The sequence below is a fragment of the Pan troglodytes genome, chromosome 5, assembly GCF_028858775.2.
Source record: "Pan troglodytes isolate AG18354 chromosome 5, NHGRI_mPanTro3-v2.0_pri, whole genome shotgun sequence".
Taxonomy (NCBI): Eukaryota; Metazoa; Chordata; class Mammalia; order Primates; family Hominidae; genus Pan; species Pan troglodytes.
In genome coordinates, this window is record NC_072403.2 from 127,842,795 (window position 1) to 127,859,317 (window position 16,523).

The 16,523-nt window shown below is 37.2% G+C and overlaps 1 protein-coding gene across 4 annotated transcripts in view; it reads right to left on the minus strand.

Moving 5' to 3' along the window:
* Positions 1-1,916: 1,916 nt before the first annotated feature.
* FRK (fyn related Src family tyrosine kinase) overlaps positions 1,917-16,523 on the minus strand; it is a 163,196-nt gene continuing 148,589 nt past the window's right edge. For 3 of the 4 annotated variants that reach the window (XM_063813368.1, XM_063813369.1, XM_063813370.1), the window contains exons 7-9: positions 13,013-13,194; positions 11,794-11,959; positions 10,298-11,398 (exon numbers count right to left, since the gene is read on the minus strand). In XM_063813368.1, the coding sequence (XP_063669438.1) occupies positions 11,187-11,398; positions 11,794-11,959; positions 13,013-13,194 (560 nt within the window). In that variant the 3' untranslated portion in view covers positions 10,298-11,186. Of the gene's footprint in view, positions 11,399-11,793; positions 11,960-13,012; positions 13,195-16,523 lie in introns of all 4 variants that reach the window. The other variant, XM_518702.8, reaches the window with a different exon arrangement.

Genomic DNA, 16,523 nt, shown 5'->3' on the forward strand with positions numbered 1-16,523 from the left:
TAATCACTTTGATATAATTATCATAATAAACAAATCCAGTGTGAATAAAAATAGAATACATAGGGCAAAATATAATTTCAAGAAAAACCATTGCCTTAATATTTTAAAGAATACAGAAATAAAAATGTTTAAAAATTGTAAGTAGTTACATTTGAATCAGGGTAAATAATAGCATTATAACAAGTGGTACAATTAAAAGAGGTCTTCCTTAATCCCTGTTGCTACATATAAATTAGTCATATGTAATATGTGTCACATGTAACTGTACAATATAAATATTAAAGAATACAATATAAAAACATGCATGTTTTTAAGAGAAAAATCTCACTGTGGTAGCTTTAAAGTATACAAATCTGGCTAATTGATTTTATTTCTTATTTTTTGAATCAATAATTAAATATAGATTTTGAAAATTGATTAAAAGCTATGATATATTTTTACTCTGAAATTTTGTGGACCATAAAAATTAAATGTAACTTGGTTAATACCAAGCAGTTTTCTTTTTCACAAATAGTATAATTGAAGCCTCTATTCTAAAATATCAGAAAATCATTATAAAGCAATATTTAGTTTCTTCCAAACAGGGCAGTTTTAGTTGCTTTTAACCACTTTTTCCCAACATACAACTTCTGGTTATTAGGTAATATGACTTGAATCCTCTGCATGGTAATACTTCCAACTGGACACTTGAGGTGTGTTTGAGATATAGCACCCTTTTCTGGAAAAGCTGATTATTCTCCATGAAAATGAAAAAGATGTTACATTGATGTCTGTTGCTTCAAATGAATAATAGATAAATTAACTACCTAGGCAAGAAGAGTAAATGGAAATAATTGGGCATCTCTTTTCTTGTAATTTAATCTTATAACATCTCTGTAGATAGTGTCATCTGAATGTAGATTGAAGCTAAACTTGTTAAGGCTTTTGAAATTCAGGGTTTATATACTACTTTGTTCTCCAGTATATTTCTAAATTTCATAAATAACTTGAGAGGCCTACTAACATCACTTTCCTAACAAAAGCAGAGAAAAATCTAAAAGAGTTTAGTGGGGGAATGTAGGCAGTAAGAGGATAACACTGAAAATTAAGATATGAATTTAAAAGATTTTTAGATACTTTCCAGCATTTTTTTGATCCTATGACACTGAATATTTGCATCATGTTGAAGATTATAGACTGAATCTTCTACATAATAATTCCAGAAAAAACAAGAATCAAACATTGTCAGATCAGCCCACTGGCAATTCCAATACCCAGGTGTACAAACCTCATTTACTTTTACTTTAAGAATGGCCTTTCTCTTGAATTAAATGATGATGCAATTTGAATAAGGTACCCAAATCATCACCATTCTAGCTCACATAATGTGTCTTTGTAAAGAATCATAATGAGTCACCAATGACACAATACCCGAAAGGCTATTTGGTTCAGAAATCATATGCTCAACCAGACCATGAAAAAAGTGATTGTAGGTATGGCATATGCTTAACAATCCATGGAACACCAGCTGGGCTCTGCTTCCTTCAGGAAGCTCCAGCTGGGTAGTGGTATGGCATCCTTCCAATGGCAACAGTTTCCTTTAGGCCTCCACAGAGTCGGAAGGGTTTGGGCCCCTCCTGGTTCATTAGATCCACACGGTCATCATACAGATATTGTGGGTAGAAGCTGAGGGTGAGCCTAGCCTGATGTTACCCCACAGGCTAGTTCTTTGTCATTTAAGTCAACCCATTCCCACAGCCAGTTTGCAGATTCCTGGTCACTCTGACTTTAACTTTGTTTTTGATGACAAAATATTCAGGTTCCACAACTATTCAGAGTCTACCCTGTGCCTCTTTTGACCTTAGGTAACTTAAATCTATTCCCTTATTTCCTTCCTTACCCTCTTTTTAAAAAAAAAGAAAAAGAAAAACTTAATGGAACATTGAATTTCCTTTATTGCAAATTCTTAGGGTTTCTGTCAAAAGAGATTTGAAATACAACATGAAATGATGTACTCACATCCCTCACCACCATCTCCAAATAACTGAATTACATAAATAAAACATTATATGAAAAGTGCTTTGCTACAATTTATGGGAGGTAAGTTTAAGAAGAGCTGGCTCATTGTAGGAAAATTCAACTTATCTTTTCCTGATCCTTTTATTTAATACAGGGAGAGAAATTTATGGCAGTTAAAAAAATCTATTACTGTTTCTCATAACTGAATCCATTATTTTTCTCCATGATCCATCAGGTAAAAACAAGAATAACAGATTGCTTTGACAGAACCTTGAACATAAATGTCCCCAAGAATCAAACACAGTAAGTTAAACGGGTATCAGGTGGTATTAAAACAGGAAAGGATAAACTTCTTTTCATATTTCAAAATCAGATCTTACTTAAAAATTTATTATTATTAGCTACTAAAAAGAAACAAACTATATAGTGGCTGAATTTGCACATTGAAATGGGAATATTTCTATTCATTTCTATATGTGCGCAAGAAAAATTAAACATGAAATGAATTCAAAGAAAAGGAACTATTTTCTTTCCATTTATGCTAACTGGTTATTTATAATTTACTCCTTGATTGCATTAGACTAGATGACTTTAAATAAACAAGTTGTTCTATACACAGTCAACTAATTTGAAAGATTAGTGTTGATCTTATCTTAGAAATACTTTCTGTTTATAAAGGAATCAAGGGGTTCTATAATCTTTAGCTTCACATGACCCATTTAATTTCAAGGTCATCAGGAAAGTTTGGGTATATATGCACACATCTGCCTGGAATACACACACACACACACCATATAAACACACAAAAAAATAAATATATACACACTCACATACCCGCATGTATATATTTAGAGAGAGAGAAAGGAGGGAGATGAGGTGATGATGATGATAGATGGGTGGATAGATAGATACAGAGATAGATAATTCTAACCGTTAATTCATCTCAGGGAATGTTCTCCTTAATTAACACCTCTCCAGCATCTCATATTCTCTGCTTTTATTCAGATAAGCCAACCTCTCAACTTGTCTCTGAGGAAGGTGACCACATTCCCAGATTCAGAGTCAGAACTTATTTTAATCCAATCAGCACATAACATTCACATTAAGCCTATTTTTGGTCCATGGCTGGGCATAGGACCCAAGTTTGCTGGAACACAAAAATGAAAATAATTTTTAATCCAAGCTTGGAATAGAGATTTCCCATTTTCTCTTGCCAGATGAGGAGAAGAGAATGCGGAACCCCAGTTTTGCCATTGATAGCCATCTGTGACCCTGGGAAGGAGGGCAATGCTGATGGCAGAGGGAGGCTTGGAAAGGACATGGGTCTTCGTTCACATTGAACTGCTAATGATATTGTGCCTGGAGCCCTCCCTACTTCCTGTCTCCCAGTTAAAAGAGTTTACAAATTTACTTCTTGTTTAATCTACTTTGAATTTGGGTTTCTGTAACTGTTTAGATAGGTGCTTCTCCTTTAAAGAAAGGCATGAGAATATACTCAAAATATTCTGCTTTCTCATGGCTTGTTTCATTCCTATTGCTTTACACTGGAAGATCTTTGAATATATATTTGATTTTGAAACCATCTTGGAAAAGTCTACCTAGTTATCTAATGAGACAGATAATTTGATACATGCATTGTTTAAAAAAACAATAACTTTGTTACAAAGTTTAATTCAAACTTAAGATGAGTAAAAACCCTCTTATCCTACCAGACCAAAAAAAAAAACTTTCATAACCAAGTTTGGACATTATTCCCAGCCTCTAGTTCTGAAATAGAGTTTGACCTATTTTGTAGTCCATTTAAAACTCTGGTCTGATTGCTGGCAAGATGGCCGAATAGGAACAGCTCTGGTCTGCAGCTCCCAGTGAGATCAACGCAGAAGGCGGGTGATTTCTGCATTTCCAACTGAGGTACCCAGTTCATATCAGTGGGACTGGGTGGACAGTGGGTGCAGCCCATGGAGGGCCAGCTGAAACAGGGTGGGGTGTCACCTCACCCAGGAAGCACAAGGGGTCAGGGAACTACCTCCTCTACCCAAGGGAAGCCATGAGGGACTGTACCTGAGGAACGGTGCACTCCGGCCCAGATACTGCACTTTACCCATGGTCTTTGAAACCCGCAGACCAGGAGATTCCCTCCGGTGCCTACGCCACTGGGGCCCTGGGTGTCAAGCACAAAACTGGGCAGCCATTTGGGCAGACACTGAACTAGCTGCAGGAGTTTTATTTTCCATACCCCAGTGGTGCCTGGAATGCCAGCAAGGCAGAACCATTCACTCCCCTGGAAGGGGGGCTGAAGCCAGGGAGCCAAGTGGTCTAGCTTGGTGGGTCCCACCCCCACGGAGCCCAGCAAGCTAAGATTCACTGGCTTGAAATCCTCATTGCAAGCACAGCAGTCTGAGGTCGACCTGGGACACTCGAGCTTGGAGGGAGGAGGGCCGTCTGCCATTGCTGAAGCTTGAGTAGGCATTTTACCCTCACAGTCTAAACAAAGCTGCCTGGGAGTTCGAATTGGGTAGAGCCCACCACCTCAGCTCAGCAAGGCCACTCTGGCCAGACTGCCTCTCTAGATTCCTCCTCTCTGGGCAGGGCATCTCTAAAAAAAAGGCAGTCAGGGACTAATAGATAAAACCCCATCTCCCTGGGACAGAGCACCTGTGGGAAGGGGTGGATATGGGAGCAGCTTCAGCAGACTTAAATATCCCTGCCGGACAGCTCTGAAGAGAGTAGTGGATTTCCCAGCACAGTGCTCGAGCTCTGGTAAGAGTCAGACTGCCTCCTCAAGTGGGTCCCTGACCCTCGTTTATCCTGATTGGGAGATATCTCCCAGTAGAGGCCAACAGACACCTCATACAGGAGAGCTCTGGCTGGCATCCGGTGGGTGCCCCTCTGGGACGAAGCTTCCAGAGGAAAGAACAGGCAGCAATCTTTGCTGTTCTGCAGCCTCCACTCGTGACACCAAGGCAAACAGCATCTGGAGTGGACCTCCAGCAAACTCCAGCAGACCTGCAGCAGAGGGCACTAACTCTTAGAAGGAAAACTAACCAACAGAAAGGAATAGTATGTCCACTCAGAGACCCCATCCAAACATTAGCAGGATCAAAGACCAAAAGTAGATAAATCAAGGAAGATGAGGAGAAACCAGTGCAAAACAGCTGAAAATTCAAAAAAACAGAATGCCTCTTCTCCTCCAAAGGATCACAACTCCTTGCCAGCAAGGGAATAAAACTGGATGGAGAATGAGTTTGATGGATGGATAGAAGTAGGCCTCAGAAGGTGGGTAATAACAAACTCCTCCAAGCTAAAGGAGCATGTTCTAACCCAATGCAAGGAAGTTAAGAACATTGTAAAAAGATTAGAGGAATTGCTAACTAGAATAACAAGTATAGAGAAGCACATAAATGACCTGATGGAGCTGAAAAATACAGCATGAGAACTTCATGAAGCATACACAATTATCAATAGCCAAGTCGATAAAGCACAAGAAAGGATATCAAAGATTGAAGATCAACTTAATGAAATAAAGGAGAAGACAAGATTAGAGAAAAAAGAGTGAAAAGGAACTAACAAAGCCTCCAAGAAATATGGGATTATGTGAAAACACCAAGTCTACGTTTGATTGGTGTACCTGAAAGTGACGGGGAGAATGGAACCAAGTTGGAAAACACTCCTCAGGATATTATCCAGGAGAACATCCCCAACCTAGCAAGACAGGCCAACATTCAAATTAAGGAAATACAGAGAACACCACAAAGATACTCCTCGAGCAGAGCAACCCCAAGACATATAATCGTCATATTCACCAAGGTTGAAATGAAGGAAAAAATGTTAAGGGCAGCCAGAGAGAAAGGTCAGGTTACCCACAAAGGGAAGCCCATCAGACTAACAGAGGATCTCTCTGCAGACACCTTACAAGCCAGAATAGAGTAGGGGCCAATATTCAACATTCTTAAAGAAAAGAATTTTCAACCCAGAATTTCATATCCAACCAAACTCAGTTTCATAAGCAAAGGAGAAATAAAATCCTTTACAGACAAGCAAATGCTGAGAGATTTTGTTACCACCAGGCCTGCCCTAAAAGAGCTCCTGAAGGAAGCACTAAACATAGAGAGGAACAATCAATACCAGCCACTGCAAAAACATACCAAATTGTAAAGATCATCGAGGATACGAAGAAACTGCATCAACTTTCGGGCAAAATAACCAGCTAGCATCATATGACAGGATCAAATTCACACATAACAATACTAACCTTAAATGTAAACAGGCTGAATGCCCCAAGTAAAAGACAGAATGGCAAATTGGATAAAGACTCAAGACCCATCAGTGTGCTGTATTCAGGAGACCCATCTCACATGCAAAGAGACACACAGGCTCAAGATAAAGGGATGGAGGAATATTTACGAAGCAAACGGAAAGCAGAAAAAAAAAAAAGCAGGGGTTGCAATCCTAGTCTCTGATAAAACAGACTTTAAATCAACAAATATCAAAAGAGACAAAGAAGGGCATTACATAATGGTAAACAGATCAAAGCAACAAGAATAGCTAACTATCCTAAATATATATACACCCAATACAGGAGCACCCAGATTCATAAAGCAAGTTCTTAGAGAACTACAAAGAGACTTAGACTCCCACACAATAATAGTGGGAAATTTTAACAGCCCGCTGTCAATATTAGACAGATAAATGAGACAGAAAATTAACAAAGATATTCAGAACTTGAACTCAGCTCTGGACCAAGTGGACCTAACAGACATCTACAGAATTCTCTACCCCAAATCAACAGAATATACATTCTTCTCAGCACCTCATCGCACTTATTCTAAAAGTGATCACATAATTGGAAGTAAAACACTCCTCAGCAAATGCAAAAGAACGGAAGTCATAACAAACAGTCTCTAAGACCACAGTGCAATCAAATTAGAACTCAGGATTAAAACTGACAGAAAACCTAACAACTACTTGGAAACTGAACAACCTGCTCCTGAATGGCTACTGGGTAAATAATAAAATTAAGGCAGAAATAAAGTTGTTCATTGAAACCAATGAGAACAAAAACACAACATACCAGAATCTCTGGGACACATTTAAAGCAGTGTGTAGAGGGAATTTATAGCACCAACTGCCCACAAGAGGAATCAGGAAAGAACTAAAATCTATACCCTAATATCACAATTAAAAGTACTAGGGAAGCAAGAGCAAACAAATTCAAAAGCTAGCAGAAGACAAGAAATAACTAAGATCAGAACAGAACTGAAGGTGATAGAGACATGAAAAACCTTTCAAAAAATCAATGAATCCAGGATCTGATTTTTTGAAAAGATCAACAAAATAGAATGCTAGCCAGACTAATAAAGAAGAAAAGAGAGCAGAATCAAATAGACACAATAAAAAATGATAAAGCGGAGATCACCACCGATCCCACAGAAATACAAAATACCATCAGAGATTACAATAAATACTTCTAAGCAAATAAACTAGAAAATCTAGAAGAAATGGGTAAATTCCTGCAAACATACACCCTCCCAAGTCTAAACCAGGAAGAAGATGAATCCCTAAATAGACCAATAACAAGTTCTGAAATTGAGGCAGTAATTAATAGCCTACCAACCAAAAAAAGTCCAGGACCAGATAGATTCACAGCCGAATTCTACCAGAGGTACAAAGAGGTACAAAGCTAGTACTATTCTTTCTGAAACTATTCCAAACAATAGGAAAAGAGGGACTCCTCCCTAACTCATTTTATGAGGCCAGCATCATCCTGAAACCAAAACCTGGCAGAGACACAACAAAAAAAAAAAAGAGAGAGAAAATTTCAGGCTAGTATCCCTGACGAACATCCATGCAAAAATCCTCAATAAAATACTGGCAAACTGAGTGCAGCAGCACATCAAAAAGCTTATCCACCACGATCAAGTTGGCTTCATCCCTGAGACACAAGGCTGGTTCAACATACGCAAATCAATAAACACAATCCATCACATAAACAGAACCAATGACAAAAACCACATGATGATCTCAATAGATGCAGAAAATTTGATAAAATTCAACACCCCTTCATACTAAAAACTCTCAATAAACTAGGTATTGATGGAACGTAGCTCAAAAAAAATGACAGATTTAAGACAAAACCACAGCCAATATCATACTGAATGGGTAAAAGCTGGAAGCATTCCCTTTGAAAGCTGGCACAAGACAAGGATGCCCCCTCTCACCACTCCTGTTCAAAATAGTATTGAAAGTTCTGGCCAGGGCAATCAGGCAAGAGAAAGAAATAAAGGGTATTCAAATAGGAAAACAGAAAGTAAAATTGTCTCTGTTTGCAGATGATATGATTGTATATATAGGGAACCCCACCATCTCAGCCCAAAATCTCCTTAAGCTGATAAGCAACTTCAGCAAAGTCTCAGGATACAAAATCAATGTGCAAAAATCACACCCATTCCTATACACCAATAACAAACAGCCAAATCATGAGTGAACTCCCATTCACAATTGCTACAAAGAGAATGAAATATCTAGGATTACAACTTACAAGGGATGCAAAGGACCTCTTCAAGGAGAACTACAAACCACTGCTCAAGGAAATAAGAGAGGACACAAATAAATGGAAAAACATTCCATGCTCATGGATAGGAAGAATCAATATCGTGAAAATGGCCATATTGCCCAAGGCAATTTATATATTCAGTGCTATCCCCATCAAACTACCATTGACTTTCTTCACAGAATTGGAAAAAACTACTTTAAACTTCATATGGAATCAAAAAAGAGCCCACATAGCCAAGATAATTCTAAGCAAAAAGAACAAAGTTATAGGCATCATGCTACCTGACTTCAAACTATACTACAAGGCTACAGTAAACAAAATAGCATGGTAGTGGTACCAAAACAGATATCTAGACCAACAGAACAGAACAGAGGCCTCAGAAATAACACCACACATCTACAACCATCTGATCTTTGACAAACCTTACAAAAACAACCAATGGGGAAAGGATTCCCTATTTAATAAATGGTGTTGGGAAAACTAGCTAGCCATATGCAGAAAACTGAAACTGGACCCCTTCCTTACACCTTATACAAAAATTAACTCAAGATGGATTAAAGACTTAAACGTAAGACCTAAAACCATAAAAACCCTAGAAGAAAACCTAGGCAACACCATTCAGGACATAGGCATTGGAAAAGACATCATGACTAAAACACAAAAACCAATGGCAACAAAAGCCCAAATTGAGAAATGGGATCTAATTAAACTAAAGAGCTTCTAGACAGCAAAAGAAACTATCATCAGAGTGAACAGGCAACCTACAGAATGGGAGAAAATTTTTGCAAGCTATCCATCTGACAAAGGGCTAATACCAAGAATCTACAAGGAACATAAACAAATTTAAAAGAAAAAAACAAACAACCCCATCAAAAAGTGGGCGAAGGATTTGAACAGACACATTTCAAAAGAAGACATTTATGCAGCCAACAGACATATGAAAAAAAGCTCATCATCTGATCATTAGAGAAATCCAAATCAAAACCACAATGAGATACCATCTCACACCAGTTAGAATGGTGATCATTAAAAAGTCAGGAAACAACAGGATGCTGTTTTGAATGCTAAAGAGGATGTGGAGAAATAGGAACACATTTACACTTTTACTCTGTTGGTGGGAGTATAAATTAGTTCAACCATTGTGGAGGACAGTGTAGCAATTCCTCAAGGATCTAGAACTAGAAATACCATTTGACTCAGCAATCCCATTACTGGGTATGTACCTAAAGGCTTATAAATCATTCTGCTATGAAGACACATGCATGTTTATTGTGGCACTATTCACAATAGCAAAGACTTGGAACCAACCCAAATGCCCATCAACGATAGACTGGATAAAGAAAATGTGGCACATAGACACTATGGAATACTATGCAGCCATAAAAAAGGATGAGTTCATGTCCTTTGCAGGGACATGGATAAAGCTGGAAACCATCATTCTCAACAAACTAACACAAGAACAAAAAACCAAACACAGCACGTTCTCACTCATAAGTGGGAGCTGAACAATGAGAACATATGGACACAAGGAGGGGAACATCACACACTGGGGCCTGTCAGGGGATGGAGGGCTAGGGGAGGAACAGCACTAGGAGAAATGCCTAATGTAGACGACGGGTTGATGGGTGCAGCAAACCACCATGGCACTTGTACACCTATGTAACAAAACTGCACATTCTGCACATGCACCCCAGAACTTAAACTATAATAAAAAGTAAAAAATAAAAAATAAATAAAACTCTGATCTGTAGGCCAAAGGGTACTTCTTTTTCTTTATTAATTACTCAGAAGTCTAGGCCACAGCAATCCTACTGTTCTCCTCTCATTTTCCTAAACTATTTTGATACCTATTTCTCAGACTTTATGGGCTATTAGACATTTCTCACATTTCCATAGATAATAACTCAACCGTTTAGCAACCTGATTCTCAATATTAGGAGATTAAAACTAATGTATATGACTCTCAGTTGACACATACTGAAGTACAGAAAAATTCCATCATTTCCTTCTGCAAAATGAAAAAGACTTCAATTCGTTTTCTCAACAGCTGCATCATTTTTTTATGCATAGAAAAAAATGTGCAATTACTCCAAGTACAATCAAGTCATTTAACATGGCTTTACCATCATTGTAGTTACAGGATATTTTAAAAGAGAAAAAAAAATCTCAAAGCACAGGTCCTGCTGTGCAGCAAAGCAATCAAATTCCTTCATAATAACAGCCTGATGGGATTCAGCAATCTGAGGAATAATGAATAACCACTCTAATCAGTAAACAGGAAAATGCTACAACAGTCACTGAGTAAAAATTGGACTATCATCTGTTGATTCTCTTGATCGGCATTTCAAACAATAAATGGAAATGTAAGTATCTCTTAAAAAGAAAAATAACTTGGTTTAGTGTGCTTAATTTTACCAGGCAGTGAGGAAATTATATATCACCTTGACTGTCCTGCAGTGTTGCCCAGTCAATAAAATGCACAAATAATCTTTTTCATAATACATGGCCAACTTTATCCTATCACTTGAATATGTCAGGATAAACTGATTGTGCAGTTGGTTGATAACATTGTATTTTGGAATGGATTATTTGAATTTGTTTTGCTACTTTATTATTTGATATTCTTCTCCAGTGTTCATCTTATGAAGTTATTTGCATCTGAATATGAAGAGTCTGTTTCAAAATAGTCTTCAAGTTTCCAACGCAGTGTCTCAAATGTAGGTCGTTCCTTAGGCTCTGCATTCCAGCACTCCAACATGATGTTGTAAAATTGCTGTGGACAGTTGGATGGTTGCGGAAGTCTATAGTTTTGAGCCAACATCTGGATTACCTGGGCACCTGTCATACCTTGAAAATACAGAACGAAACCAACAACAACAAAAAAAAACAAGTTAAAGGTCAGAGTCTTAAACTTATAGCCATTTATACTCTAGGTTACTAAGTAAGTCAATTTCCTTGGCAAAGATTTAAGGTCTGCCATCCCCTTCTCAGGTTACACAGATTAAACTAAATCCTGCAGCAAGTGATGTCTATAAGACTGCAATTCACTAGCAAAGGAGAGGGAAGCAATAAACCACCTCATTAATGCAAATTATCATCATCAAATTTTATCTATCAAGCTCCCGCAGGTATGGTATGGTCAGCCTCATAACTCTGCCCTCTAAATCTGGGCAAAGCAGTTAAAATCACACCTAAGTAAGTGACATGCAGCAGAAAGGTCCACTTCAGAATTAATTACTCACCACTGTAAGGCATTTTGCCATAAGTAATGATTTCATAAAGAAGGATTCCAAATGACCATACATCGGACTTAATGCTGAATTTATTACTACGAATGGCTTCGGGCGCAGTCCACTTCACCGGCAGCTTTATTTCGTGTCTAGATTCATAGATGTCTTCATTATCTACCTGTTAATGTATTAAGGAATCAGGCCGAGTTAAAGCAATTTTTTTTTTGCTAACCTCTTTCATCTATAATCTGCTTCACTTCAAAATTTAGAGAGAAAAGATTCAAAATGAGCTTAGTTCAACTGACAATTACAGTAGCAAATTCTGAATCTTGCATACAAGACTGAAAAATATGTGGGAAGTCATTAATAAAATATTATTTAAGAGCCTACTATGTGCCAAGAATAGCACTGAAAGAAACATTCTACTACATTTGGAGAACTAATACATGATGATTCTGGCTTCACATCTGGTCTTGAGCAAAAAAAAAAAAAAAAAGGAAGCAAAGTCTATTGTTTGATTTACTGATGATACTGAAAAGCCACTGACTTTGATAATTACCATGTAACCACTTGCTAATAATGAAAAGTAGGATCCAAGTGTTTTAAAGTAATATATAAACTCACTGGGGTACTAATTAATTTACAAAAAGAAAAAAATGATGAATTCATGAAGATTAAAAGGGAATCATTTATTTGTTGTTTTATGCCCTATGTCCATATTTTTAGGGTACAATGTGGAAATGTAAAATTAATTTAAGAGAAAAACACCTAATATTATATCTCCTATATAGTATCTTTCAGACTGAGGTAAAAATGGGGAAATCAAAAAGCCAATGATTGCTGAAGAATTCTGGCAGCATGCAAATTAATCTGGCATACAGTGAGTAATAGTGGTTTAGGTTAACACTGCACAAAGTATACTGCTTTTGTAAAGGAAATAGAGGCAAACAGAGGTGACTGGTACTAACTGAAAAATAGATCATTAATTCAACTATAAATTTAAGTACATACTTTCCAATCTGGTTGGTCATTGTTTTCTCTATTTTGTTTCTCCTTGATTAAGAAATAGGAAGGTGCAGGTAGTTTGTAAGGCTTTGGACTACTGAAGTAGTTTATGGACTACAGAACTTGGAGAAACATTGTTTGAAAGAATAAGAGTATATCTATTGGTCTACTAACTGTTAGACTTTTGACCTATTACAAAAACTAATTAAAACAAAACTAAATCCACCTTAAAAACTCTGGCAAGTCCAAAATCTGCTACTTTGTAGATATTATGTTCACCAACGAGGACATTTCTGGCAGCCAGATCTCTGTGAATGTAGTTCCGAGACTCCAGATAGGCCATTCCAGAGGCAACCTGTGCCGCCATGTCTACCTGTTGAGTCAGATGGATTTTTGATCCAGTGTCATCTAAGTAATAAGAGAAAAGTAAGAAAGTTACCTTAGAGAACATTTGAACTATGAAAGTCAATTCTGAGAATTTTGAATGTATGAGCTATCAGTGAGATTAAGTACAATGGGACTGATCTGTTGAGCAAAATATATATATTTATCATTAACACAACTTAATTTGCTGTGAAAGGTTAATAAGGCAAGGCCCTCTCTTCCTTGAATGAGTATTACAAGTAACAAGTCATCACATGATCCAAACGTGGCTGCAATTATCTGAGAGTCTGGCTATTTTGCCTTTTTTCTTTTTTAAAAAATTTATTTATCTTTTATTTTAAGTTCAGGGGTACATTTCCAGGTTTGTTATATAGGTAAACTTGTGTCATGGGGGGGTTATTGCGCAGATTATTTCATCACCTAGGTATTAAGCCTAGTACCCATTAGTTATTTTTCCTGATCCTTTCCTTCCTCCCTACCTTCACCCTCTCATAGGACCCAGTATGTGTTGTTCCCCTCTATGTGGGTGAACATAGCTCCCACTTATAAGTGAGAACATGTGGTATTTGCTTTTCTGTTCCTGCATTAGTTTGCTAAGGATAATGGCCTCCAGCTCCATCCATGTTGCTGCAAAGGACATGATTTCATTTTTTATGGCTGCATAGTATTCCATGGTGTATACATACCACATTTTCTTTATCCATTCTACTGTTGATGGGCATTTAGGTTAATTCCATGTCTTTGCTATTGTGAATGGTGCTGCAAGAAACATACATGTGCATGTGTCTTTATAATAATTTATATTCCTTTGGTTATATATCCAGTAATGGGATTGCTGGTCAAATGGTAGGTCTGTTTTGAGATATTTGAGGAATGGCTGCACTGTCTTCCACAATGGTTGAACTAATGTACACTCCTACGAACAGTGTACAAGCGTTCCTTTCTCTCCACAACCTTGCCAGCATCTGTTATTTTTTTACTTTTTAATAATGGCCATTCTGGCTGGTAAGAGATGGTATCTCGTTGTGGTTTTGATTGCATTTGTCTAATGATAAGTGCTGTTGAGCTTTTTGTTCACATGATTTCAATACCACATGTCACTGACTAATTTCTTCATGGAAATTATTACTCAACTGCTACTGAATTTCTTTCAAGCACTGCATAATTTGTTTTAGTCATTGAGCCTATAAAACAATACTAACTTTTATGGCTGAGCCAATGAAAAATTCTCATTCTTCCATCATGTTGTTTTTAAAAACTAGCCCACTAACACAAATGAAAGGTCTATCCATAGTTATAAAGTATGAATATTACATTTGTACCACCAAGCTTGATACATTATTTTATTTCTCTGACTTAGTCTGTTATTCTTAGAATAGGTTGCTCATCTCTCCAGACATGCACATACCTTCAATAGGCAAAGTTTCTCCTACTGCTAATTCTTTATAACTAAGTATAAAAAATTTATATAGTACAATCAGTTTGATTGTTGTTAGTAGACGGGGGTCAGCATTATTTTGTGGTGACTGATTCATTTGTATTTGTATTTGACTTACCTATTTTATATTTGTACACAAAATAATACTGACTCCTTCTACTTTGAAATGGGGTGAGTCATCCCTGGATAGGATTTAGCTGCCATACTGTTGACAGATGTTTTTAGATGTCTGGAGAATTAAAAGAATCTCACATCAACTCAAACTAATATTACTCTTATATATCCCCGTCTCAATAAGCTGAATACTACATAAAGTCCATTAGACTCATGGTCAAAAGCTTAGACACAAGCCCTGACTTGACAGGCAGCTATATACATTACAGGGGCCAGGAAACCTGGTTTGAAGCTAGAGGGCCAGACTTTAAATCAAGGATATGCCTGATATTTCTTTGTGACCTTGGGCAAGCAGCTTAACATTCCTATGCCTCAGTTTCCTCATCTGTACAATGATAATAGTAACTACTTTATGGTATTCGTTGTTAAAATGAGAATTAAAATGAATTAATTCATGTAAAGCACTTAAAGCAGTGCCTGGCACCTAGAAAGAACTCAATAAATCCTATCTATTATTATCATTGCTCCTATCTAATCAAGATAAAACATGGAACTTGCTAAGCTAGAGATACACATGAATTACCTATGTGGAAATGACTGAAGGAAGACAAGCTATGGGTCTGGAACTCAGGGGAGAATATGCAGCAAGAGATATAGATTTAACGATCATAAGTTACAAGTGGGAGTTAAAACAGTAAAAGTGGGTGAGATTGCTAGGAAATGACAGAGAAACACCAATATTGAGGGTGGGCAGAGGAAGATAAACCTACAAGAAAACCGTGAAGAATCAGCCAGAAGAATATGAGAAGAAAACCACTGGAGAAACTTGTAACAAGTCAAAGGTTTTGAGAAACAGAAAATGCCATCATAGTCAAATTCTACAAGTAAGTCCATGAAGAAAAGGACTAAGACATTTGTCGAATATAATAAGGGAGTCCCTGGTGATCTTGGGGATAGGAAGAGCAGTTTGACTGGAGATCAGGTATAAGGATTTGAGGGCTAAATATGAGTGGAGGACATGGGGACAGAAGGAGGAGGTGGCAAATTCCAAAATCCTAATCAAGAAGGAAGACAAGAAGGTTCTGGTAGAGGTAAACATAAAGTAATGGGAAAGCAGTTATCATAAAATTTGGGATAGTGTGGGGTTGTAATTGACAAAGTATTCAGGGGGTTTCTAGGGTGCTGGCCACATTCTAATGCTTGATCTGGGCAGTGACTGAATGGTTGCTTATTTGTTTGCTCTATAATTACATGTTAAACAATATTGTATAATTATGTGTTTTCTATATATATGATATTTTTAATAAAAAAATGAAATAAATAGAGTCAAAAGAATTTTTTAAGGGAAAGACTTAAACAGTGTGTGTGTGTGTGTGTGTGTGTGTGTGTACATATATATTTACTTTTTTAAGGCAAGTAGCATATCTCAATAAGATGTGAGGTGAAATTAACTCCTTACCAATCCTTTTGTCCTTTCTTTTTTCCCTGAGCACGCACAGAAGATTACATTTTCCATCTTCCCTTAGAGTTGAGCCCTGTCACTAGTTCTGGGCAATGCAATGTGTGCAAAAACGATGAACATCACTTACAAGCCTGGCTCTTAAAATCTCCCACATCTTTATGGCTAGAGGGATGCATTTCAAAATGGTAGAGCCACATGAGTCTAAATCCCTGTATTACCCTTTAGAGAAAGCCACCTAGCAGAGCAGTCTGGCCCATATCAAAAAAAAAGTCTATTGTTTTGTATTAAGTCATAGAGAGTTTTGAATTCTATATTATAGCAGCTGACATTATTCAGTCT